Source organism: Bubalus bubalis, chromosome 18 (genome assembly GCF_019923935.1).
Source record: "Bubalus bubalis isolate 160015118507 breed Murrah chromosome 18, NDDB_SH_1, whole genome shotgun sequence".
NCBI classification, from domain to species: Eukaryota; Metazoa; Chordata; class Mammalia; order Artiodactyla; family Bovidae; genus Bubalus; species Bubalus bubalis.
In genome coordinates, this window is record NC_059174.1 from 42,750,919 (window position 1) to 42,778,170 (window position 27,252).

General features: G+C 49.1%; 1 protein-coding gene across 5 annotated transcripts in view; it reads right to left on the reverse strand.

Annotated features, from left to right (window-relative positions):
* The window catches only part of ANKRD27 (ankyrin repeat domain 27), a 60,650-nt gene that overhangs the window by 18,272 nt on the left and 15,126 nt on the right, over positions 1-27,252 (reverse strand). For 3 of the 5 annotated variants that reach the window (XM_025269003.2, XM_025269001.2, XM_025269002.2), the window contains exons 3-21: positions 22,565-22,675; positions 20,439-20,595; positions 19,570-19,724; positions 19,026-19,085; positions 17,968-18,021; positions 17,801-17,866; positions 17,639-17,715; positions 16,697-16,818; positions 15,537-15,615; positions 14,750-14,879; positions 9,990-10,082; positions 8,461-8,588; positions 7,877-7,959; positions 6,851-6,966; positions 5,641-5,733; positions 3,656-3,853; positions 1,741-1,800; positions 1,538-1,657; positions 387-431 (exon numbers count right to left, since the gene is read on the reverse strand). In XM_025269003.2, coding sequence (XP_025124788.1) covers positions 387-431; positions 1,538-1,657; positions 1,741-1,800; positions 3,656-3,853; positions 5,641-5,733; positions 6,851-6,966; positions 7,877-7,959; positions 8,461-8,588; positions 9,990-10,082; positions 14,750-14,879; positions 15,537-15,615; positions 16,697-16,818; positions 17,639-17,715; positions 17,801-17,866; positions 17,968-18,021; positions 19,026-19,085; positions 19,570-19,724; positions 20,439-20,595; positions 22,565-22,675 — 1,947 coding nt within the window. Of the gene's footprint in view, positions 1-386; positions 432-1,537; positions 1,658-1,740; positions 1,801-3,655; positions 3,854-5,640; positions 5,734-6,850; positions 6,967-7,876; positions 7,960-8,460; positions 8,589-9,989; positions 10,083-14,749; positions 14,880-15,536; positions 15,616-16,696; positions 16,819-17,638; positions 17,716-17,800; positions 17,867-17,967; positions 18,022-19,025; positions 19,086-19,569; positions 19,725-20,438; positions 20,596-22,564; positions 22,676-27,252 lie in introns of those variants that run through there. The other 2 variants (XM_025269004.1, XM_044932176.1) reach the window with 2 other exon arrangements.

Sequence of the window (27,252 nt, forward strand, 5' to 3'; positions counted from 1 at the left end):
TGCCAGCATCGCCACCCTCCTGGAATATGAATGTCTAAAAGGCGGGGGGCAGGCTCCCCCTGAGGCTTTATCCCACCTGCCTTGTTACTTGTTGGGGGGTACGTCCCATCCCATCACCATCACTCATGAAATGCACCCCTTCTGCGTGAACGTGAACAAAGACCCCCCCATAGCTCCTAACTCACCTGGAGACCAAACACACGGGCACAGCTGCTTCAGCTGAGAGCGAGCCGTTTGAAATTCACTTCTAAAAACTCACCATTTTTATGGAGGTTGTATGTGTTAGGAGATAGGATATGGGAACTCTGTCTGTACTTCCTGCTCAATTTTGCTATGAACCTAAATCTTTCTAAAAAATAAACTATTAATTAATAAACAAAACTCACCATTTCCAGGTCTCCATCAGCAACAGCTCTTAAAAGTTTTTCTACCTTAATAAAAGGAAAAAGAATGTAAGGGAAAATATAATAATATGGTAAGAATAGAAACAATAAAAATGACATTCTGGGCATTCCCCAGTGGTCCAGTGGTTAGAACTCAGTGTTTCCACTGCTGGGGGCCTGGATTCAATCCCTGGTCTGGAAATTAAGCTCCCAGAAGCCTCATGGTCAAAAAGAATAAATAAAGGTGAAATTCATGTTATTATTAGAAAAACAAACAAAAAAAGAGCATTCTGAAGACCTAGTACCTTTCCTGTCTCGATTTCATTCAGTATCTTTCAAACACATCCCCGAAGTTGTTCGCACAGGGCACCTTCCACATAAGGTCTATAAGATGACCTGCCACTTATATGGCACAGGGGGACACCAGCCACCTGGAGTCCAAGTGCTTCCTAAGAGGGCGACCACCCGTCAGACCTGCATCTCTTCAGCTCTCATTATCCACCAGCTAGGATACCACGAGGTTAAAGCTCATGGATCCACTCCCGGCCTGTGTTAGACCCTGGAGCATGTCTCCGGGCTTTTCTTCGCTGTGGTTCTGCATTGAGCTAGGGGTGGCAGGGGTGGAGGGGCCCCAGGGTGCGGTCAATGAGGGCTCCCCAACTACAGGGGAGGAACTGGGGCACATCCATGCCATGGTCTGCTCTGTGGGCTGACTCTGGACAAGCTGTAAGGTAAGTTAGACAGGAAAAAAAAAAATGAACAGGGTATAAGTCAGATTTTATAAAACGTAGTGCGAGAGGACACGTTACTATCTCCATAAACTCTGCAGGAAGTCAGGAACGACACACCAAGTTAATAAGTGTGCTGACGGAGTGGGAGGCAAAGGCAGAGAATGTGCTTTGTAAAATAATCTTAAAGCAGTGGACCTATAGGTGATTCTACGTGTAGGCTTCTTAGAATACTCCCCCTCCCATCACACACACCCACTCCCATACACACACACACACACAGACACTTAAGCACGTGTGTCCATGAAGGGCAAGGAGGAGGAGGCTGGGCTTCCCCCAAGGGCACGGCATGGCCCCCGTCAGGCCGGGGCTCTAAGTGGCCCCCAGAACACAGGCCCCCTCCACCCTCCCATCTGGGGTCCTCACCTCTCTGTAGTCCTTCTTGGGGTCGTCTTGCCTGGAGCCCAGCGACACGGAGGAGAAGCTGGAGGTGGAGGAGCCCTGGCTGATGGAGTCCGTGGAGCACTGAGGGGCCTGCACAGACACCTACAGGCCAGCAAGAGAGGGAGTGAGGGCCAGACAGAGGCTGGTCGCGAACAGGGCCGATGAGTGCAGCCCTGCCATCTTACCTCTGAAGACTTCTGCCTCCTCTCGAAGGACAGATGGTGGGCTTCCATGATGGACAGAATCTAGGACGAAGGGGACGCGGATGAGTCCTGAGATGAGTCACCGAAGTCTCATCACCTGTATGGTGCCCCCCACCTCCTCGGGAGGGCACACAGCCCAGCCAGGCCCACAGCGGGCGGAAACCTACCCGGGTTCACACTAAGTCCAACAGGAGGAGCCGGTCTCCCCACCAATGGGCTCGGGGAACAAGGGAACCCAGGCACAGAGGGGCCTCAGAGGCTGCCTGGTCCAGCGTGGGCTGGTTGTCCACAGGCCTAAAACATGGCCTTTCCACTGGCAGCCAGGAGCCTCAAGTAGGGGCAGCTCAGAGCTGGGCAGGACAGCCGTTTGCTTCTTCTGTCTGCAGATCTCCTTCTGGAAGGGCCTTTGGGAGAAGCTCCAGGACAGAGGTGCCCTCAGCCCCTCATGGGCATCTCCGGCCAAGGGTGGCCTCACCCAGTCCCCCAGTTCTGGCTGCTGCAAAGCTGAGACCCTGTAAGGGCATGGGCAGCTGAGCCTGCTCCCCTCCCCGGGGCCAGGAGCAGGGATTTAAACCTCTGAAAACTTGGCCCAGAAAACTCCAAAAACTAGGTCTTACATTGTGCCCTTATCACACACACACACACGCAATAATAATAGACAAAGAGGGCAGGGGGAGGCGGGGTGGAAACATCTGGAGGCGATGCATCTGTTACAGCACAGACCGTGGTGCAGGTCTCATGGGCATGGACTGATCTCCAAGCCCATCACGCTGCATACGCTAAATGCGCACAGCTTTCTCCATGTCACACATACCTCAATGAAACTGAAAGTGAAATTGCTCAGTCATGTCCAACTCTTTGTGACCCTATGGACTATAGCCCACCAGACTCCTCCATTCATGGGATTTTCCAGGCAAGAACACTGGAGTGGGTTGCCATTTCCTTCTCCAGGGAATCTTCCCGATCCAGGGATTGAACTTAGGTCTCCCGCATTGCAGGCAGACTTTTTACCATCTGAGGAGCTTTCTGTATGTCACTCATACCTCAATAAAGTGGCTTAAAAACAAAAACCGGTACTCCTAGAAGACAGCAAGGAACTAAAAGAACAACCTAGATGAGGGCTGGGAATGATAAAACATCAAGAGGCAAATGTAGGGCCTGTGCAGAGAGAGACATCTGGAGACCTGCATGGAAACAGAACCACCCGTGCGAGCCACCAGCCAGGCTGGGCTGGACATCAGGACCACGGATGGCCATGGGAGGTGGCCCTGTGCTCCCCCAGCTCATTGGTCAAATGCTTCTCTGTGGGCATCCCTTCAACTGGGTTGCTGCCACAAGGCATACAGGCCTGGCCTCTAGAAGGAACCCCCATTCCCCACCCACTTGCAAGTGAGCACTGCATGACATGTGGCCCCAAACTACATGTGTCCAGAAGTTACTGGCAGGAGAGGATAGTAGCTCATTAACGAATCATTTATGGAGGAAACTATACCCAATGACATCCAGAGCTGGCCGACTCAGAATAAGGTTTTAGGTACTGAGGGTACAGGAACAGGGAGCAGAGCTGATGCTGCTGTCTCCAGGCCCCGCCCCTGCTCTCCCTGGTGGGAGCCACTGCCCCATCTCCTCTCACTCTATCTGCTCACAAGCCAACAGCCCTCAGAGGCAAACTCTGCAGGAGCAGCTCTTGGGAGGACACTGAGAAAAACTCCTACTAAGATGGAAAATAATACGACTGCATGAACCTCATTAACACCCAGGTGTGGTACGCAGCACAGCGGGTATGCACAAGTGCTACCCTTGGGGACCAATGCAGTTTGAACAGCACAGCAGAGACCTGATCTGAGGATGGTGATTTTTTTTAATCATACTGCTGGTATGAGAGGAAAAACGCTACCTTTGAGTTTAACGCACACTTGAGGGGCGTTTCCTTCAGCCTGTTCTGGATCTCTGTGGACGCCCCATTCTGCAACAAGGTCTCGATGATGCCCTGGTAACCCCAGCGGGCAGCGATGTGCAGGGGGGTGTCTCCCTTCTCGTTACCGATGTCCAGTCTGCAGGCCTGCACGTCAAAGTAGACCAGAGCCTTCACGCACTGCGAACAGAATGGGAGAGGCCCCCGTGAGCTCACAGGCCAGGCCCCCGGCAGATCTGTGCACCCTGCAGCCTCAGCCCATATCCCGACTCGATCCAGGTGCCATCTGCCAAGCAAACATGCAGTAATAGAACGTTACACCTCCAGGGTTCCAGGTAACCTGATCAGGACACATCATTTTTATTTTTTAAGAACCCAACTGCCAATCAACTAGAATGGCTGAATAAATTGTCGCATATCATGTGTAGAAAGGAATTCCCAGAGTAGGCCTGACCATCATCCCGTGAGAGGCCAACCTGCAAGTCTGGCCCTGGACTGGCCAAGTTCCTTGGGAGCTTGGATATGAGGACCGTTCTCACAGTGCCCTGACTGATAGATAAGATGGGCTCACTGGGCCTAAACTGTTTGTCCAACAATGGTTTATGCTGAACACCTGCTGTTCTTCTGGGAGTCTGGAATTTGAAAGATGCTAGGCAGAGATGGTTCACACTACCAGCCTCCAACCAAAATCTTGAGCACTGAGTCCCTAATGAGCTTCTGGTGGAGAACACTGCACGTGTTGTTACGCTGCCCGAGGAATAAGTGTGTCCTGAGTGACTCCACAGGGAGCAACTCTTGGAAGCCTGTACCTGGTTTCCTCCAGGCTTTATCCTTGGACCCTGCCCTTGGCTGGTTTTGCTCTGTGTCCTTCCACTATAACAGAGCTGTGAAGCAACTGGACGCTGAGTCCCGTGAGCCTTCCCAGTGAGTCACTGAACTGGGGAGTGGCCTCAGGGACCCTGACACAATACACATGACAGATTATCATGTCATGATTACAGAATGGGCCAGATCTACATTGATTGACCTACAGGATGTCCACAATATAGTAAGTTAGGAAAATAAGCTGCATAAAAATATGTCAGGGGGCCTTCCCTGGTGGTCCAGTGGTTAAGAGTCTGCCTTCCAATGCAGGGGATGCAGGTTCGATCCCTGGTCAGGGAACTAAGCTCCCACATCGCATGCATGTCTGTGCTTAGTTGCTCAGTCATGTCTGACTCTTTGTGACCCCATGGACTGTAGCCCACCAGGCTTCTCTCTCCATAGGATTTCCCAGGCAAGAATACTAGAGTGGATTGCCATTTCCTTCTCCAGGGGATCTTGCCGACCCAGGGATCGAATCCATGTCTTCTGTGTCTCCTGCATTCCAGGCAGATTCTTTGCTTGCTGAGCCATCCTACATGCCGCAGGGCAACTAAGCCCTCGAAATGCAACAAAAGATCCCGTACGTCACAAAGACCCAATGCAGCCAAATAAGAATAAATATATTTTTTTAACATGTGTACAGTATGATTTCATTTTCACTCCTCAACCACCTAGCCCTTTGTCTGTATAAATCTACCTATATTTCACCATGGAGAGAAGCAAGGGAGAGAGTGGTTAGGAAAAAAAAAAAAAAAAAACACACAGTTAAATATTAAGCAAAAATGGAAATGGTAAAATTCCTTGATATTACCACAAAAATATAAAATGTAAAGAGTGAGTACGAACAAAGGCAAGAAGCAGATGGCGGCAGGGAGGATGCACAAGATTTCAGGAAAAGACAATGGGCAGTTATGTTTCAGATTTCTGTTATTTCAATATAGCATCTGTAATATGCTTTTAAATTTTTTAATTAAAAAAATAATACACCAAATGTTCCAATAATTGTCAACATAAAACACGACATGCAACAAATGTGAAATCCACTTTTCTCCTCCAGTGAGAAAGGGTAAGGCCCCTCCCCGGGGACAGCAAGGACCACTTACGTCCTCATGGCCGTAGGTGCAGGCCAGGTGCAGGGGGGTGTTACCGTTGTTGTCTTGCACTTCGGCGCTGGCTTTGTAGTGCATCAGCAACAGCTTCCAAGGGAGAGAAGAGAGCAGTGAGCGCCAGTGAGCACGGCAGGGCAGGCCTGGAGCCCTCCAGGAGCATGGCCTGGGGTCTTACAGGGGGTTGTTGCCCAGTCTCCATTTTCAACCTTATCTACTTACAATTAAAATTAGATCAGCCCTTTAATGGAAACCAATCTGAAAAAGAATATATACTATAGGGATTTCCCTGGTGGCCCAGTGGTTAGGACAACACATGTCCGCTGAAAGGGGCCTGGGTTCAATCCCTGGTCAAGGAACTAAGATCCTGCATGCCACGGCCAAAAAATAAAGAAAAAGTTACCCAAAAAAAAAGTACTTGGCCCTGGGCCTGGTGCTTAATAAGTCAGTGAAGGTCAGCTCCCCACAACCCCAGGGTACTGAGTCTTGTATGCATTGTCAGACATATACTGGCCTAAAAAAATTTAAATTAAAAAAAAAAAGATTGTACACTGTAAATACACTACATACACACACATATATATAACTGAATCACTTTGATGTACATCTGCAACTTATGCATTGCTAATCAACTGTACTTCAATTACACAAAAAAATTGAAAAAATCTGAAAAATAAAAGGAAAAAAAAATATCACTCATCTTTCCTGCAAAAAAGTTTAGAGATCATTAAAAAAAAAAAAGAGTGGCTATATCTATATGTATAACTGATTCACTTTGCTGAAACTAACACAACATGGTAAATCAACTATACTCCAATAAAAACTTTTAAAAAAACAAAAACAACCCCCATCAATCACTAGCAGGAATGGAGGCACTTTATGTACCAAACAACTTCAGTTGAAATTGAAACATCAGTGACTGGCAAAACAATTTTGCTTTCCAGTTTGTGGACTGTCTTTTCACCGTAGGTATTATGTCTAAGGGAAAATCCATGTTGGGGCTCTATCTAAAATATTTCTAGTATCTGGGGGGTGCCCTTCTTACCGCGGATTACCATGACATTTCTAATCTACACCTAACAGTTTTGGCCCAGCAGACTCTGGGGGAGGCGCCCAAGACCCCAGGCTTGCCGTGACCCCCACAGAGCCACGTGGAGCAGAGGAGAGGCCAGCCCTGCAAGGCCTGGAGCAGAGCCCAGCTGCTCACCGTCACGCTCTGATAGCCCTTCTGACACGCAAGGTGGAGCGGGGTGGAGCCGTGGTAGTCCGTGGCATTTACCACCGCGCCCTTGGAAACCAGGAGGTCGATGAGGGACGCCTGCCCTGCAGAACAGAAGGGAAAAGGGTGGGCTTTCTGAAACCAGTGAGCGAAGCTAGGGCTTTATTTCACCCTCATCTGCTGGCACGAGTCGTGCCAGGAGGTATCTTTCTGCGTGGGGGGAACCAGAGCTAAGGTCAAGTCACACGCTACAGACTCTGGACACCCTGGGGTGATGCTTCCCCTCTGGAGGGAGTTCGGCCCCACCCCCACCCCTGCCGCAGCCACAGAAGGTAGGAGAAAAGAGCCTTAGATGCCCACAGAAGAGTCCATGGTGCATCACTTCACAGGATGGAATACTGTGCAACCATGAAAAAAAAAAACTGACATGGAGAAATGTTCTTACACATCACCTAGTGAAAAACAGCACCCCACAGACAGTGTGAGCCCCACAATATCATATCCTTTATATACACACACACTCAAGCATGGCGATGTTTCAGTCATGGATCAAAACAATCTTTAGACGACTGCAGGATGGCGAGAGTTTACAGATGTTGTGTTTTCTACCTTGAATGTGCACTTTTATTTGTGCACTTTAAAAGACAGAGAACTAAATTCAGTATCCTATGATAAATCATGATGGAAAAGAATATAGAATAAAAAATAAATTAAAGATAGTAAATTTAATTTTTTTTAACAGGAATATGAGAACCTTAATTCTGAGGTCAGTCTCATAGTTCAGATTCAAGCCTTCCCTGGCTGGACCACCAGCCCAGAGCAGTGTCAGGCATCCACACAGCCCAGACACATGCTCTTCCAGCCCAGGGACAGCACATGAAGGTCCCGGGGTGGGGGGCCTGTGATACAATCCCTGCCACCATCCCACACCGCCTCCCCCAGCAGCCATGCTCTGCTGGGGCACCCTTGGCCCCCATCCCTTTGCCCTGAGAGCACAGAGGCCGGACCACATACCACAGAGGGCAGCCACATGGAGCGGTGTGTGACCCCTGTCGTCTCTGGAGAATGGAGTGACAACTGAGGGGTCATTCAGCCTCCTAAAAGGGAAAGAGGATACAGAGAAATAGACCGAGGTAAGGACATGCTGGGGTCCTGGGACCAGAAGACAGACCTCCGGTGTGATCCAAGTTGGGTCTCCTCTACAGCGACCCGGAGAGCATCAACCATGGCTTCCACTGGAACCCTCCCCACACTCAGCCCTCCAGCCTTTGACACCCAGCCAAAGAGCCCGATAAAGATAAGAGGAGACCGAAAAGGTTGTGGGGAGGAGCTGATAGTCCTCCATCCGAAAACCCACTTTCCGAGGTTGGGGCAGGCCCTCTGCTCGCCTCCCCAGGTTAAGCAGCCCAGCAGGGTGCTAAATATTTTTATTTCATCTGATTCTCCAAAGAGGTGGAGGTTACCATCTCCAGTTTACAGCAGAAGCAGCAGAGTGCAGCAAGGATAAGTTCCTGATTCCAAATGGCACAGCGAAGGAGGGGGCAAGTTCCGCCCAGGCCCCAAGTCTCCCCCTTCCCGGTTCTGCGGGGCCCTCTTACCCAGAGACGAGTTGCTCACAGTCATCACAGAAACACAGAGGGTGGCACATCCTCTGGACAGCATCTTTATCTTGGTCTTCCTGACTCAGGAGTCTCTCCACTTCCTTCTGGTTACCTGATGCGATGTGCTGAAGTGACATCAAAAACACTGTTGATACGATGGAACGATTCGTTCTCTAAACTGTGAATTTTTGAAGCATCCTTACAGAAACATACATCTATGTGTGTGCGCTTAGTAGCTCACTTGTGTCTGCCTCTTTGTGACCTCAGGGACTGTAGCCCGCCAGGCTCCTCTGTCCATGGGGATTCTCCAGGCAAGAATACTGGAGTGGGTTGCCATGCCCTCCTCCAGGGGATCTTCCCAACCCAGGGACTGAACCTAGATCTCCTGCACTGCAGACAGATTCTTTACCATCTGAGCCACCAGGGAAGCCCATCAATGTGTGGATGGATGAAATGACTTGTTCTCTGGGACTTGTTTCAAAATGATTTGGATGGACGGCGAAAGTGGGGCCAGGTTTAGAAATGAAACAAGATTAGGGAGATGGCTACGTGGAGGTTCGTTCATCATACTACTCTCTTTTACTTCTGTAAATGTTAGGATTTTTTCATGACTAAAATAACGACCGTCTGACAAAAGTTGCAGAGCAACAGGCATCGGGGGGACAATCCACCCTGAGGGTCGGCGTAGATTCTGACCCTTCTTTTAGATTACAGTTGTCTTACAATCTAATAGAGCCTTGGCTTTCAAAAGAGCTGCAATTAGTAGGAGACCCCTGCTAACTGCAGGGCTCACCGTTGTGGCTCCCGGATATGTTTCCTATGTGGAGTGAGACTTTCTGGGGCGCAGAGCTCATGGAACCCACTCTGGCTGGTGGCCTCCTGATGACTGCCTCCCAGGGCACCTCGCCAGCCTCCCCGTGGTCGATCAGATCCGAGGAGGGAGCCTCCTTCACTGCCTGGGGGTCAAACCACCAGCAGGTGCTGTGTTCCCAGCCCAGTGCAGGCACACAGGTGTCTATCACGCAGGTTCCTGGAGCTGAGAAGAGGCACTGATTCTGGCAGAGCTGCCAGTGAGGTGCCACTGAGCAGACAGTGAAGAACAAGCTATGTTTTGCTGAATGGAGAGAGGAGGACAGCCAGGCAGAGGGTTCCATTCACAGGGGTTCAGTCCAGCTCACATCAGAGAAGACGGGCAGCAAACTGATCCCATGAGACCCCAGCATCCCTACCTCCTCCTTGAGCACAAAATGGACTTCTGTGTTGAACTATGCAAACCACCCTGATGGATTCTACAGAGAATCAAGAGGCGAGGAAAGATGGAGAGCTCCTGGGACTTCCCTGGTGGTCCAGTGGCTAAGACTCCCAATGCAGGGGGCCCAGGTCTGATCCCTGGTGGGGGAACTAGATCCCACATGCTGAAACTAAGACCCAGCAGCAGCCAAATAAACAAAAATAAATATATATTAAAAAATAAAAGACGGAGCACTCCTCACACATCTGCACCCTCGGGACCTCCCGTATCTTACCTGAAACAGGCAGTCGATGGGCGTTGAGGTCAGCTGAGACAGTAAGCTCATTCTCTGCTTAAGGAACAGTCTGTCACCAAATCCCTCCGACTCCTGCAGGAAAAGCCGATAAGCCATGTTATCACACGTCATGAGCTGCAGTGCAGATCCTTGAGAACAGAGGACCTGGGACGATCGGTGCCATCTCCCACAGAATGGGCCCGGCGGTGCCTCTCCCTGCCCTCACTGAGCCGCACAGCAGACCCTCATCAGGCTGGGAGAGGGGCTCCCCATTTACCTCCCCGGGAAGTGGGGCTCTGACAACAAATACCCAGCAGGGATGTGGGAGGTGGGCAGTGTACTGGCTGTGTGTGAATGTGAATGAGTGTGTGTGTGTGTGTGTGTGTGTGTGTGTAGAATGTAGCATCTCTAAGTGTGGAATGTGGCATGTACACAGCACTATCATCCCCAAGGCAACCTAGGTTGTCCTGGCCTCCCCCACCTCTCACTATATCTGTCCTAATGCCTGCAGAGCTCTGCCCTCTGCGTTTTATCTGGGCCCACAGACAGGAGACCTGGAGGAGGAAATGGCAACCCATTCCAGTACTCCGAATCCCATGGACAGAGGAATCTGGCAGGTTACAGTCCATGGGGTCGCAAAGAGTCGGACACGACTGAGTGACTGAGCACACACAGACAGGAGAACCATTCGACAGGCTGGTCTACGCGTCTCAGCAACAGAGGGAAGGGCTGTGCGTCTTGAACATACATATTGAAACATCAGACAACACGGCCCCTTGGCCCAAAGTCCAACAAAGTCTACCCCAACGAATAAACTTCATTGTGCAGATTATTTTTACCTACATACAAAAATCCAAACAAATATTCTTACTTTATGAAATCATTTCTAGAGAGACACTCAATGCTCACTTAAGCACCTGTGACTACATTTTCTGATGACAAATTAACTTCCTTGGAAAGAATGCTGGCGGAAGATGGAAAGAGTTGTTCTCAGCCAGCTGCTGCCAGAGCTCACCAAACCCTGAGAAAATGATGGGATCAGCTCTCTGTGGCCCCCTAAGTTCTGACGTAGGTGGTCCGGTTAAAAATAAAGCTGCCAACACTTCTGGGGTCCACCGCCAATCAGGGCCCCTCACACCAGCCGCCCTCACAGGGTTGTGTTGGCAGACAGCAACCCCTCAGCATTACAGCTGCCTTTGATCCCGTTGGCATCTGCTGCATAAAGCTCTGTTGACTGTTTTATTCAGTGATTTACAGCTGAGCAGCTCAGGGTCAGAGAAACATCAAAGACCTTATTGCTCAGGTAAATCTGGGGCTCTTTCCTCCACTTGGGGTGACTATTTACAGGGCAGTGATGAAAAGAGACAGATCTTCTAAGATTGAATCTTTCAGGGAAGAATGACCAGAAGAGATCGCATATCAGCTAAGACCAATTTGGGAAAAGGGTAAACCCTATTTATTGGAAGCCCAGTAAAGCAGGACTGAGCCAAAGCCTGCAAAGCTGGAGCAGAGAAGGGTGGAAATACTGTTTGGGTTCTGCCCCATTTTTTTTCTGTCCACAAAGGTAAAAGTCACCCCAGTAATGATTATTTTCCAAAAGTTCAAGCCTTCACTAATGAACATACTTAAAGAATGTTTATAGTCATCTCAACAAGGATTATGTCTTGGGGAGAAAATTTCCGTGAAACTACATTAAAGTATATATAGTCAATTGGAAAACATTATTTGATTTAGAAACACTTAATGCTTTTCAGAGATCTCACCTGCTGTTTAGAGATACACTTGGGCTCTTTCCCCAGGAAATACCACCACCGAGCTGAGACCTCACACACTTCTAGATGGAACTGCACCAAGGCAGAGACAGCACCGCAGACGAAATCCCAACGCTGACATCACACACAAGTGAGCCGCAACGCCTGCTCTGTCCATACAGGTAAAGGCAGGCAGCTCTCAGGTCTGATCCCCTCAAGACCCAAGGGTTGGGCTCCACGGCTGGCCATGAAGTTGATGCAACCTTGTCCCAAGTCTGGGGGTATCAACAAGCCTTCGCCCGGGAAGGCAGGACCAGCTGGTCTGACAGCCCAGACCAGAGGGGCACACTGGGCTGTGTACCCACCTTGCCCATCCAAGTTAACAGCCAGCCGTGGGGCGATCCACACAGAATATACCAGAGAATCAGGAAACGGGGACATCCAGATGAGGAGTGTTGCGAGAGCAAGGAAGTGCATCAATTATCACTTCATACGTTGAAAAGGCACTTTCAAATATCCCATTTAAGGACTTCCCTGCTGGTCTAGTGGCTAAGACTCAGAGCAATGAAGACGGAAGATCTGGTGTGCCACAACTAAGACCCAGCCCAACCAAACTAAAATAAATAGGTTTTTTTTTAAAAATATCTCATTTGATCCTCACAACTATCCTGCAGGGGTGAAATATATAACGTGCTCCCCAGTGTAGACAGGAGAATGGACAGAGGTTCAGAGAGACAGACTTGTCCAAGGGCTAGACCCCAATATACACCAGCACGAGAGGTGTCCCCTCACATACTCCCCTGATGCCACTTGGAACATTTTCTGAAGGCAAAGCAGGTGTGAGAAGCTGAGCGATGGTGTCCGGTCAACCACCTCTTTATTCTCTGGCCAAAGGGCTTCAAAGGCTGGCGATCCTGCCTACACGTCACGGGAAGCGAGATAGCAGGATGGCTGCGGGACAGGAAGCGGGCAGCAAGGGACAGGAGCACCTTCAAGAGGTGGGTGCCTCCCTCCAGGTGACGAGGCCCCATTGAGGAGCACGAGGCGAGGCCTCTGCAGGGCCGTGGGTCCAGGAGAGGAGAGCAATCAGAGGGAAAGGACCGGAAGGGCAGGGCTGTGATGGGAAACCTCCCCAGGCAGGCACCATGGGAACAACATGCGTTCCTGGAACCTCACAGCAGACGATTCAACCTGGGACATCTCACTGCCCAGCTCTGGAAGTGAGCGGCATTTCTGACTCTGTGGACACGTGTGTATGCAGAGGCGCCCGTGTACACCACATGTACATTCTGAATGTTAATGGTTTCCCCCGAATTAGAAGCAACTTTTCTTGAGAGTCGCGCAAGACCCATTGGAGATGAGATGCATGCATGCTAAGTTGCTTCAGTTATGTCCAACTCTTGCACAGCCTCTAATTCTACCTGTGTGTGTGCTTACATTCAGGCTCAGTCATGTCTGACTCTTTGCGACCCTTCAGACTGTAGCTCACCAGACTCCTCTGTCCATGGGATTTTCCCAGGCAAGAATACTAGAGTGGGTTACCATTTTCTCCTCCATGGGATATTCCTGACCTAGGAATCGAACCTGTGTCTCCTGCATTGGCAGGGGGATTCTTTACCACTGAGCCACCTGGAAAGCTCCTGTATATGTGTATGGGTGATCAAATCAAACCCAGACAAGAGCAGAACTTAATTCTTCAGCAAGTACCAGGATAGTTGGGCTATGTGCCAACAAGTGCAGCAGAAACTCAAATTTTGGTTAAAAATATAATTGTTTAAGCACAGAAAAAGACGTCTACCAAAATGTTAATAAAAGTCATTCGCAGATAGTGTGCTTATAGGAGGCTTTTTCTGTCTTCACTGCAACTTTTTATATATCAAATATTACTGCTACTGCTAAGTCACTTCAGTCGTGTCCAACTCTGTGCGACCCCATAGATGGCAGCCCACCAGGCTCCCCCGTCCCTGGGATTCTCCAGGCAAGAACACTGGAGTGGGTTGCCATTTCCTTCTTCAATGCATGAAAGTGAAAAGTGAAAGGGAAGTCGCTCAATCGTGTCCGACTCTTAGCGACCCCATGGACTGCAGCCCACCAGGCTCCTCCATCCATGGGACCCTCCAGGCAAGAGTACTGGAGTCGGGTGCCATTATTACTTATAAGCAAATATTAGTTTTCTAATCAGAAAAAAAAAGAAAACTATCCTTTCTGGAGAAAGAAACAGTATGCAATGTTATCTACAATATCATTTCAATTATGTAAGATATACATGGCAAGGAAAAAGACTGGAAAATACATAAACATGTTAACAGTGAATGAATTCATGGAACTGCTTGTACCCAAGTGTCCCCATTTGAACAGCCTTATGTTCTTTTTCAGATGTTTCAACTTGTCATTTACTTTGGGGAGCTTCCAACATCAGGGGGGCATTAAGATTGAGTGTGAATGTTCAATCCTTGGGGCTCTGGGTTTTTAATACAGAAATCTCTCCATTTGATTGATTTCAACTCTGCAATTTCTGTGAGTACTCTCACGTTTTGGTGGTGGGTATAATGCGAAGTAAATCAGCAGTGAAATCTTGGTTTAAGCCTCTCACAGTTCTCGTGGGAATATAATCGCCTCTGCCAGTCTAAGTTCATCAACGAACCAAGGAAATTACAATAGGGCCGCTGAGTCCTTAAAACTGCAAACATTATTAATCTCATCTCTTGCCCAGCATGATCAGGGTACCCCAATTCACCGCTTCTGGTGCCCCCTTCTGCCCGTGTGCATTTGAGGATGACCAGGATTAATGAAGCAGGAGATCAATGAAGTGAGAGCCAAGGATGACCTGCCAACTTTCACAACCTACCGACTGCTTCGTGTTCAGTCTGCCAGGCAGTTTTTAAATGGCTAAGGCCCCATTTTCTTGGGAGAGCATCTCTGATCCTCCTTCTCCCCACCACCCTGAGAATCCCGCCGCACACACCATGGCACCCACAGAGAAAGGGCAGGACAGGAGGGAGCTCTTACTGGCTTAACAGAGAGGCTTCCCTGCCGAATATATTCGATTGCAGCCTCGATTGAGGTCAAGCAGTATCCCAGTTCATCTTTGGCTGAGCTGCTAAATCTGAAGTTTTTGATGTAACTCAAGTTTGCCATCCTAATAAAAGGAAGAAAACAGTTTAATTGCTATATACCCCCATTAACGCTTTGGTAGAAATGATGCTATTGGCTTGGTCACAAAGTCGGTCAGCTCTGGGGAGCTAAGGCTGCTTCCCCTGGGATCTTTATTTAGAAGGAGTGCAATTAGGGAAATAATTGGGACTTCTCTGGCGGTCCAGTGGCTAAGACCTTTTGCTCCCAATGCAGGTAGCTGGGGTTCCATCGCTGGTCAGGAAACTAACCTAGATCCCACATGCTGCAACTAAGACCTAGTACAGCCAAATGAATACATATTAAAAAAAAAAAAAAAGGCAAAAGACGTAAAGTCACTTGTTACTTTCCTGCAATGAGCTGATTTTTAGGAAGCTGATTTTTTCTATGGTGAATTTGGGTTTCTGTGAGAAAAGGATGGGCTTTGGAGCCAGACAGAACTGGAGCTCACTTGTCTCTCAGCTACTGACTAGCCACATGTTCCAGAGAGAAACGTAAGATCTCTGGGCCTCACTTTCCCCACCTGCAGGTGGAATGACAGACGCCCCTGCAGGGCAGGTACCTGGCTCCTACAGGGCGCTCAGCTTCTAGAGTGACACCAGAACCACCCCAGTGCAGTCCTGCCATTCTGAAAAATGTTATTTTAACAAAAAAAAAATATTACCAATTAGGGATCTCTGTTTTCACAAGCAAATACAACAGGACTGACAGCAGATCATCAGCACACATGGTCTCCAAGTTAACTGCAAGCAGGAAACACACATTCAGGGCCATCCTGGGACGCAAATGGACTGACAGGCGTTATCAACTCCCCACCACCGTCCAACCCACAAAACCACAATCCGGGAAGATGACACATTGGGGAGAAATTCAATCGCACAATTTCCTTTCTAGTGTCCTGAATAGATGTCAGACTCCTGGAGGAAATGAATGCCTCCTGAGAACACGTGCAGAAAACAGCAAGCTCCAAGCAGACCACCCCTTGCTACCTGTCCCCCACAATCCCAGGACAGGGAAAGAGCCCAGGGAAGTCGGTGATGGTGGATACGACTCGAAGGTGTGCCAGGATCACTGCCAGAAGCCTCTTTCCTCCTGAGATCATTGCCATTTTATACACTGCAGAGTCCAGGGCTGATGGGCAATTTCTCATTGAAATTTTGTTTAAGTAATCCAGTCACACATTTAAAATTCCAAACGGTGCACAAGAGCAGACCATGCATGGCTCTCCCATCCGTGCCACCCAGACTTCTTCCCCAGAAGCCACTTCTATTGCTTCCCATGTATCATTCCAAGAGAGGCTATGATCACCTCACTGTGTGTGTGTGTATGTGTATATATATATATATATATATATATATATATGGGTATAGAGTCACCCGCTTTGTGCAGTGTCCTGGAAATTCCTGTTCATTTCATTTAATACACTTTGAAGAGCATCCCTACTGGCCCACAAAGATCTGCCTTCTGATTAATTTTTAGTTTTTACTTTTAATAATGGAAAATTTTAAGTATATACAAAATTAGAACAACCTAACAGTTGAACTCCCCTGTACCCATCACCAGCTTAGCTTGTTTTTGAGGCCGCTGCTTCTCCACCAGCATTTCCTTACCTAAAGATGCCTAACCTACCCCCCTACCCCCTAACCCTACCCCCATTACTAGGCACCCACTCTGCAGAACAGGCTCCGGGGTGCTCATACGGGAATACTCTACTACACATCAGCCCATCTCTGTGGCCCTTTAAGATGGCACTGCTCCTCAACAGATGTTTGCATCTGGACTTTTGCAGCCACTGCCCTGCCAGCCCCTTCCCTGAGCACACACCTCTCTGGCTGGGAGACTGGGTGATCAGCTGTACCACCTTCCGCAAACAAGCCAGCTTCTGCTGCGGGGACGTGCACCTGTTCAGCTGAGCCAGCTCCCTCTTCGCTCGAGGTATGTTGAAGCTGCAAAGTGATTTGGGACATGACCATATAAGACCACGGTGTGAAGGCCCTCCTTCTTGGTAATCACAAATCTCAGATTTACATTTCTCACGGCAAACCATAAGTAACGGCAAACAGAAATAGACACTCAGAAGTAATCTGAGACAGCAGCAAAACCCAGCAGCTTTCAAGGTCTCGAGCAGGCTGCCAGGTGATGTAGCTGCACCAAAAAATTAGGGGGAAAAAGAAATCAACAATCCTTAGCTTCAGAGTGAAACAGGCCAAAGAGGGGGAAAATTAGACAAAGAGATTAGACATTTTTGTATCCTGATGAAACAACTCAAAAGGAGGGGCTCCAGAGAATTTTCTGGCAGTCCAGGGCATGGGACTCCACGCTTCCACTGCAGGGTGGGGTGAGGGTACAATCCCTGATCGGGGAACTGGGATTCTGCAAGCCTCAAGCTGCAGCCAAAAAAAAAAAGAAACAAAACCAAACAGAGGTGCCCCTAAGGCAGGGGGCCCTCAGACCAGCAGGTGACGAGAGATGTCAGTGTGCAAGGCCCACCTGGGTGAGCTGCACGCCCACCCAGAGACCAGCTGTGCACGACCCCACCTCCTCCGGCTCCCACCCACCGGCACGCTGGAAGTTGGGTGCAGCAATGTGCCAGCTCTGAAACACTCATCTACCAACTTTAAGCCTTTATCTTTGGTCACAAATAATTGCCCTGCTCCACATCTGAACCACGTCACCTAGAGATGACGCTGCTACTGAGGGTCCCGCTTCTCGGGGACACAGTGGCCCAGCCCCCGAGGACGCCAACGCTGCAGTGTAAACCCTTACCTGAACTCAGGTTTCACACCGATATCCTTCTGCTGAAGATCCTGAAGGCTCCTCGTGATTTTGTTAAAGGCAGCATCCTAACGAGAGATTTTAATGAAGCTTCAAATGTCTGAAAAGGCTTAGAATGGGGCTTCCGTTCTGCATGGTGATGACAGAACCTACCTCTGCTGCCTCCATGGTCCCCACGTACTTGAATATCAGGTCGTAAATATCATGCTGGACGTACATCTGTGAGGTCAACAGGTTCAAGAGTGTGTGTGTGGGAAAGTGGGCAGCAAAGGAGGCCCCGGCCCTGGACCTCCTCGCCCCTCACTTCCCAGGGCCCTTACCTCTACCGCCTGCTTCATCAGGTTCATCTGGGCCTCCTGCTTGGCGAGCACTTTCTGGAGGACAAGGAGAGGACAGTTACAGAGCGTGGACTGGCCTGGGCCAAACCACACGTCTCTGTTTTGTTTTTGGTTTTGTTTTCTTAATTGAAGTATAGTTGATTTACAGTATTAATTTCTGCTGGACAGCAAAGTGATTCAGTTATACACATACATATACATATATATATATATATATACACATTCTTTTTTTTAATATTCTTTTCCATTATGAAAAGATTTTTTTTCTATACTCTTTTTCTTTTCTATATTCTTTTCCATTATATAGCCATTCTTTCCCATGATATTCTTTTTCATTATGGTTCATCAAAGGATTTTTTTTAAAAATATGCATTTATTTATTTGGCTGCACAGGGTCTTAGTTGAGGCACTTGGGATCTTTAACTGTGGCACGCAAACTCTTAGTTTGCAGCGTGTGGGATCTAGTTCCCTGATCAGAGATCAAACCCAGGCCCCTGCACTGGGAGCACGGAGTCTCAGCTACTGGAACACCAGGGCAGTCTGTCATAGCATATGGAATGGAGTTCTCTGTGCTATACAGTAGGACTTGGTTGTTTATCCTTTCTATATGTCATAGTTTACAACTGCTAACCCCAACCTCTCCTGCCATCCCTCTCCCAACCTCCCCATCCATCTCCTCCCCAACCTCCCCCTCTATCTCCTCCCCCAACCTCTCCTTCCATCCCTCCCCATCCTCCCCCTCCATCCTTCCCCATCCTCCCCCTCCATCTCCTCCATCCTCCCCCTCCAACCCTCCCCATCCTCCCCCTCCATCCCTCCCCATCCTCCCCTTCCATCCCTCCCCATCCTCCCCCTCCACCCCTCCCCCATCCCTCTCCTCCCTGGCAACCACAAATCTGTTCTCTGTGTCTGTGCATCTGTTTCTGTTCTGTAGATAAGTTCGTTCATATCATACTTCAGATTCCATGTATAGTTGACATTGTATGGTATTTGTCTTTCTCTTTCTGGCAAGTCTCTCTTTTGCAGGCCATGCTGCTTACCAGGTGGGAGTCCCTCAGCAGCTGCTGGAGGCATTTGGTGTAGAGAGCGTTCACGGAGTCCTGCGGAATACAGAGCAGAGAGAGGCCATCCTCAGAATCTGAGGCCACGACACTGAACCCAGGATGGAGCCAAGAGAATATCTCACAAAGTGGATTTCCTGGGCAAAAAGCTCTAAGTCCTAATGCAAGCTTATCAAACTAAGTATGTGATTTTTTTTTTAATTAAGTATGTGATTTTTTTTTTCCAATTTTTTTGGGGGTGTCTATGCATTAAAAGTAGGAAAAAAAATTTCCCTTAGGGTTAACACAGATGATAACAATATTCATCATGATACTTCTCTGTGATTTTTCAGGTTTTCTACTGTGCTTCTTACTTTTTTAGGTAACAAGAAACATTTAAACAGAATCCAACATTTTGTTGGACGTTTAAATGTTCGCTTCAGATATGTAAACGTTGCCAACAGAGGCGGCAGCAAAGTGGCAGAGTGATCCTGGCGCTCTGAGCCAGGGCACGCCTATGGCAAAGGAGGACTCAGCTACTGACTATGTGATGACGGAGGCTCTTTCGTTCACACTCTCTGAACGTTCGCTGGAAAGAGGCGATGTTCCTGTCAAATCTCTCCGCGTGTCTTCCCAAAAATTCCCTCACATCTTCGATGGTTTTCAGGGAAAAAGAATCTGAGGATGTCGAAGGCTCTTCTGAAAAAAAGAGACAAGCGGGTCAGGCTGGCTGAAGCCATCGCTGTTTCCTGAAGAAAAGAAGTCCCACAACCCAGTGCCCTGCTCCGCCAGCACCTGGATCACCATCTGCCACAGGAGGAGAGGGATAAGCTTATTTCAAGATATCACCCAACAGTGGCCCAGGTGGGGGTCCAGGGAGCCTGGCCCTCTTGAAGCCCTTTCCTGGGACAAAAACCTGAACTCTCCGGGATCACAGGCGTGGCCTGGGAGGCTCTGGTGACGAAGCCCTGATTCCTGACAATAAGACCTCGGACAGCATTTGGTACATCATTATCTCAATTTTCCTGGAGCACCAAAGAATTATATTATCTGTTGAAAATAATGAGATCTCAGAGAAGCACGGCAGTGGGGCTCCGTGACTAATAATGCCATAAAAGACAGCTCTGAAGCCGAGGCCCAGAGACAAAGCCAGGGCTGCCGTTTTGCACAGCTCCAGGGCGTGACATTCCCACTGAGGTCACATGTCGCCGCATGTGATGTGGCCTCACCCACGTCACGCTGGCTCAAGATGACCTTCCGATCTATGTTCCAGGGGGAATTCTTGTAAGCAGTTATGCAGGTTTCTCGTGGGCTCCTGAATATCGTACAAGATGTTCACAACTGCTGTGTCAGGAGGAAGTTCCACAAGCAGGTTTCTCCCAGTCAGGAGAAAGGGGTTTTCTCCCAGAATACCTGAACTCTCTCTCTTTTCCAAAGGATGGGCTATGCACAGTATGCTGAAACTTTCTTCTTTCTCATTGTAGAAAGTTTCTTCAAAAAGAATGGGCACTGAGAGAAGACAGGCGAAACCAGCTCCTAGTTTAATCCTGTTTCCTTGGATAAAGACATCCTAGAACAAGAAACAGGTCACTGCACCAGCAGCCGCTGTGACCGCCGACCCCCTCTCAGCCTGGCCACCAGCAGGCGCTCCACCCCACCCGCCCACCCGCCTCTCCCCCGGTGTGGTTTTCAGGAGGGCAGCAATACTTCGATCTTCTTTCCTCCTTGTTCACCCTGTTATGGTGGCTACATAATACCCTGACCAATTTCATATGTCACAACAGAAAAGCATTAAGCTGTTCCTTAGAGAAGAAGAAAGCCTGTGTTCTCTGGAAAAAGAAAAGGAAGGTTCTCCTCTCTGAATAAGAGATCAGAATGACCCAGATGACCCAGAGGGGTCGGAGGATGCTCGCTGCACCCCTCCTTGGCTCATCACTCTGGCCGTGGCTGGGGTGCCTGGGGAAGACCAGCCACCAAGCCTGGCGCTTCTGTTCTCCTGGTGGATTTGGGTACCGGGAAGTGAAGAAGTAAACTGATGCGCAGCTGTGGTGAGCAGAGCCCTGCAGGGCAACAGCAGCCTGCTCAGGGGCCGCAGGACTGCAGGCTCCCCTCTCCCAGGCTGGCGCGCTGTACCCACCTCCTGTCACAGCCTGCTCAGGGGCCGCAGGACTGCAGGCTCCCCTCTCCCACGCTGGCGCGCTGTACCCACCTCCTGTCCCACCCCAAGCACCCACAAGCCCTGGCTAAACCAGTGTGGGCCCCCACTGCTGCTGTGGGTAGACTGAGGACCACAGCCATTCCTGACCAGGGACGGAACTTACCCCTCTCAGAAACTATCTGCTTCCACTTGAAAAAAAAAAAAAAAAAAAAAAACAAGAAAATGCCTACCCCAAAGTTAACATCAACCATGAGACAGACAGATATCACATACCTCCGGACACAAAGTACTGAGATAAAGCACCCTCCAGTAGGCATTCTAACTGAAAACGCTTAACTGTGATCTAACCAAGGCAAACATCAAAGAAACCCACACTGAGGGAGAGTTTACAAAGGAAGACAAAAATGTCAATGTCATCAAAGACATAGGCCGAGAACTGTTCCAAAAGAAAGAAACTAAAAAGACAAAAACTAAATACGTTGCATGACCCCAGACATGATCCTGGATCTTAAAAAAAGATCTTTTTTGCGCTAAAAGGGTATTACAGTTAGCACAGTTTATTTAAGGACAGTATGTTGGAGAAGAGTATTCTGCCAACCTGAAATTTTCTGAGTATGATCACTGTGCTGCATTATATAAGAGATACACATTGTTTTGAAGCCAAGGGACAGGGTGTCTGCAACTTATTCTCACTCTTTCTGAAAACGGTTCAGAAAAAACAGCAATATGTGTGTGTGTTAACAGATAGAAAGATAGATAGATGGGGGTGGGGAGATGAAACAGATGCGGCCAAAATGCAAACAGCTGACCAGTCTGGAGAGAAAGCTATGTGAATGCTCCCTGTACATTACTGGAACTTTGTATAGGTTAAAACTTCCTATGTCATTGCTGTTGTTCAGTCACTAAGTAGTGTCCAACTCTGCGACCCCATGAACAGCAGCACGCCAGGCTTCCCTGTCCTTCACTATCTCCTGGAGTTTGCTCCAACTCATGTCCACTGAGTCAGTGATGCCATCTGACCATCTCATCCTACAGGTTTCTTAAAAAATTAGAAATTCATCTCTGATCCCAAGGGCACAGGGATAAACAGCTTGCTCTGACAGGCCTCTCTGAGGAGGTGTCCCAGCGACTCCCCAGTTCCCCGGGGAGAAGCCTCATGGGCTAAGGGAGATGTGACCAGCACCACCTCCAACTCCAGGCCACAGCCAGGACCCTGCTCTCCACGGCCAGCTTCTCTTCACTCCAAGGCGGCAGGGCTGTTGTGGTGTCAAAGCCACCAGGTGACACGGACAAGAAAGTGAGCAGCAGGACTCCCTCCCCTCCCGAACTCTCAGACGCTGAGTGAGTGCTCCTAGGTGACCCATAGGAAATGAAAGAATACCTTTCCATCTAAGGTCTGAAAGTGTTCTTCCACTGGAATCAAAATATAGGACTCAAACTGACAGGTAGACTGAATTCTGGTTGACAGGCTTCCTTTGCAGGGTACTAACACCTGGAAAAAAAAATTAAGGTGAATACTAAACAGATGTGTTGTTTACAACTCCAGCGGAACAGGATGTATCCAAAGATGCTCCAGCTGGAATTGCAGTGGAGACCTGCAGGCAGACAACCCCTGGGGTTACTGGTCAAAGCAGCAGCAGCTAATCTCTTGTCACTGCGATGGAAGCCTGGATGGACGTCTCATCCGTCCAGGATCTCGGGGGTGAGGGCGATGGAGGTGGGGGGGCCTCGGTCCCACCCCACTGGGCCCCTCCCCACAGCTACCCCAGGTGGCCGCTTTGTCCTAAGCAGGCTCAGAAACAATTCCAAGTGAAGAAAGGTTTGAAGGGTACAGAAAACTGAAACTAACAGATGACACGTAACCCCACACCTGCACGATAAACATGGCACATTGAAGACAGTTTCCTTCCCATCTTTTTTCCATGCTTTAAGCCCAATTGTGATCACAGTTGGTTGTACCAGCCACAGAAATAGTTTCCTAGCTCAGGCTGCCACCTCCACCAGGGATATTTCGGGTGCCAGACTCTGTCTTTGGAGCAGGTTCAACCTGAAATGTGAATTTTGGTCCCATCGTGGCCACCACGTTGACCTGATACCAGCCTCTCTGCTCAGCACAGCAAAGGAAGGTGCCCTGACATCCACATGGATCTGTGCGTGGCCTGGGGACTCACATTTAAGAGGAGGCTCTCAAGTGCACCTGGAAGAAGACGACCAAGGGGGTCGACCAGGTGGGCCCCTGACCAGGGCCCCAACTCCTGAAGCAGCTGGAACAAGACAAGGGGCTTCTGCACTGTCCCCATTGTACAGACAAGGAAACTAAGGCTCAAGCGAGTTCAGCAACTTGTCCTAGGCTACAGAGAGAGTGGCAGAGCCATGCCTTAAACTCCTGCCACCCACACCCATCACTGCCCTGTGCTGAGGCCTCCTGGAGGCCAGTGCTGGGAACACAGCCCAGTCCCTGCTGGAGTTCCCTCTGCAAAGACACCATGCAGCTCTGGGCCTTAGAGCAGCTGCCACTGGGAGCTTCCCTAGGTAGGCCAGAAAGAGCAGCATGGCCTCCCTCCCCACAAGGGACAGGGGAACGCCGAGTCCTCAGAGCAGGAAAGGGAGGCCCTCATTGATGAAAGATCACCACTGTGTATGAAGTGGCCTTGCCCCTCCACAAAAAATCATGACTGAATCAGACCCAGAGCTGGACTTAGCTACCAAGTTCAGGAAATACAGAGACCAAAGGACTTTGGTGAACACCAACACAGGACTGCAACTGGCAAAAGCCAGAAGGTAGGAAAGCCTATGGGATGAATGACCTGGATACATGAATTTCAAGGAAAGAAGGAAAATGAGGAAAGAAAGGGATATAGCTAAAAAGAAACTTAGGGGACTTCTCTGGTGGTCTAATGGTTAAGAATCTCCCTTACTGATGCAGGGGACGTGGGTTCAATCCCTGGTCAGGGAACTAAGATCCCACAAGCCATGAGGCAACTCAGCCCTTGTGCCACAACTAATGAGCCTGCATGCTCTAGAGCCCCTGCTCCACGACAAAGGAAGCTTGTGAGCTGCACCGAGGGAAGGCGTGTGCATGGCAAAAAAAACGTGCAGCTGGAAAGTAATAATAATTATTAATGGAATTTAAATTTTTTTAATTAAAAACACAATAATAAGACACTTAAGACTGCGGTGATGGCTTCACAAGCCTGTAGACGTGTCAAAATGGATGAACTTTACACACTAAGTAGGTACGGTTTAATTATTCTAAAAGTTTAGCTCAATAACATTAGGAGAAAAAAGAATGACTTGAAAGGCATACCCAGCAACAAAGATTTACTGTACAGCCCAAGGAACTACCTTCAATAGCTTGTAATCACCTGTAATGAGAAGAATCTGAAAAAGAACTGAATCACCGCATCACTGCTGTACACCCGAAACTAACACAATATTGTGAGTCAACTATAACGAAGAGCTGACTCGCTGGACAAGACTGATGCTGGGAGGGATTGGGGGCAGGAGGAGAAGGGGACGGGAGGATGAGACGGCTGGATGGCATCCTGACTCGATGGACGTGAGTCTGAGTGAACTCCGGGAGTTGGTGATGGACAGGGAGGCCTGGCGTGCTGCGATTCATGGGGTCACAAGGAGTCGGACACGACTGAGCGACTGAACTGAGCTGAACTATAACTTCAACTGAAAAAAACCAAGGCCTATCAAATTCAGAATAATGTGTGGATCTCCTCTGGATTCTGATTTAAACAAACCAACTGGAAAACAAAAAATGATGAGATGATGTGGGAGATTTGCACGGTGAGCGAGAGGCGCTGAGGAATCTCTGAGCTATGATAATGGCGTGAGCTTGTGGGTTTTTTTAAAGTCCTTATCATTGAAAACTACATTCCTGAAGATTTACAGATGAAATCAGATGACTGCTGCTGCTGCTAAGTCACTTCAGTCGTGTCCGATTCTGTGCGACCCCACAGACGGCAGCCCACCAGGCTCCCCCATCCCTGGGATTCTCCAGGCAAGAACGCTGGAGTGGGTTGCCATTGCCTTCTGCAATGCATGAAAGTGAAAAGTGAAAGTGAAGGCGCTCAGTCGTGTCCGACTCTTCATGACCCCATGGACTGCAGCGCACCAGGCTCCTCCGTCCATGGGATTTGCCAGGCAAGAGTACTGGAGTGGGTTGCCAGTATGACTACCTTATATAATTTTCTGGAATTTATTTCCAAATGATCCCCTGGCTGAGGGGAGAGGGCAGCAGGGTTCGAAGTGAGAAGTGCTGGCGTCTGAGCCCGGCACTGTGGAAGCTGAGAGATGGGGGCAGGGGTGCATGGTATGATTCTTTTCACTTGTTCATGTTTGAGATTAAACACAATAACTTTTTAAAAAATTTTTCAGGTAGCCAACTTTATTCAAGTAAGTATTAAAATTTGAGTTTGGTTTTCCTGTTTTTTTCTCCATTCAATATTCCTGACACTGGGCACTGTTGGAAATATGGTGAACTGTCCTCATGACACTACATTCTAAGTGGGGGCTACAGATTTAACAATGTAACAGATTCCATATATCAGTAAGTTTTGTGCAGCAATAAAGCAGGGCATCAAGCCAGAGAATGCCTGGAGTGGGGCAAAGGTTAGCTAACTCAGGTCAAGTTGTTAAGGGGGAGGGCTCTCTGAGAAAGCCTCATTTGAGCAACGAATGGATGGAGAGAAGGACCTACCAAGTAAAGATCTAAGGGAAAAACTTCTTTTGGAGGGGGCACACCACACAGCATGCAGGTCCTAGTTCCCAGACCAGGGATCAAACCCAAGCCCCTTGCAGTGGAAGTCTTTACCACTGCACCACCAGGGAAGTCCAGGGAAGAACGCTTCTGTCAGAAGAAAGCAAGTGCAAAGGTCCTGAGATGGGCTTGGTGGGACCAGACGAGGAGAGAGAGCAAAAGGGGAGACAATCATAATAGTTTTAAAAGGTTAATAAAAGTGCAGCTTAAAAAAACAAGAGGCCCTCAGGTATGAGAACCAAGAAACAGCCTCAAGGCTCCTAGATGGGTCACTGCAACCTGGAACACACAAAGAAGATCTTGGAGATGAGAGGGTTGGCCCCAGGCAAGAGGACAGCATGACCCAGGCCTAAGGGATTTAGGTGGCCAAAGGCAGGCCAAGGGATTGCCCCACTCCAGCTCAGTGGATGCAGGCGGGGCCTCCGAGGGGCCAGGAGCTTCTGAGTGCTTCAGAGATACACACTGCTCACCCCACCACCACTGTGACTGCATCCTGGGTGCCTCCTCACCGTGTACACACACCTTCTCTGCCTCCTTAAATAAGCATGGCCAGCTCCCGAGGCACTGCATCCCCCTTACCAAGCCCACGGCTCACCATAGGGTAGACACCAATCAGTGCTTGCTGAGTGAACAGGGAAGCCTCCAATTTCAAGGACTCTCCCAGTTTTCAGGCAGGCGAGGCTGCCTGGTGCATTTCAGGGCAAGCAGAAGCCAGTGGCTGGCTCTCTGCGGCTCTATCCATCCACCAGGTTCCTGCTGAGACAGGTGTGAGGAGGATCAGCGGTGGGTGGCTATGAAGCCACCCACGGGAGGCAGGCTCAGGTGCCAAGGCCCTCACAGGAGGGAGGTTCAGACTATTTCTGGAACGGAGGTTATGGAGCTGTAGCAGCCGGTGTGGAAGACGCAAAGTTCAGAGTTGCTGAGAAGACCATGAGTTAGGGACTCAGTTCAGAGCTTAACAATAAAACTTTTTATTATAACCCCTTTGTAAAGAATTTTTTAAAAATAATAGTCATTAAAGAAAAGAAAGCATAAAAACAAGAATTAGCATTAGTCATACCTACTCCACGGTAGGACTTCCCTGGTGGCTCAGACAGTAAAGCGTCTGTCTACAATGCGGAAGACCCGGGTTCGATCCCTGGGTTGGGAAGATCCCCTGGAGAAGGAAATGGCAACCCACTCCAGTACTCTTGCCTGGAAAATCCCATGGACAGAGGAGCCTGGTAGGCTACAGTCCATGGGGTCGCAAAGAGTTGGACACGACTGAGCGACTTCACTTTCACTTTCAGAGCAGCGTA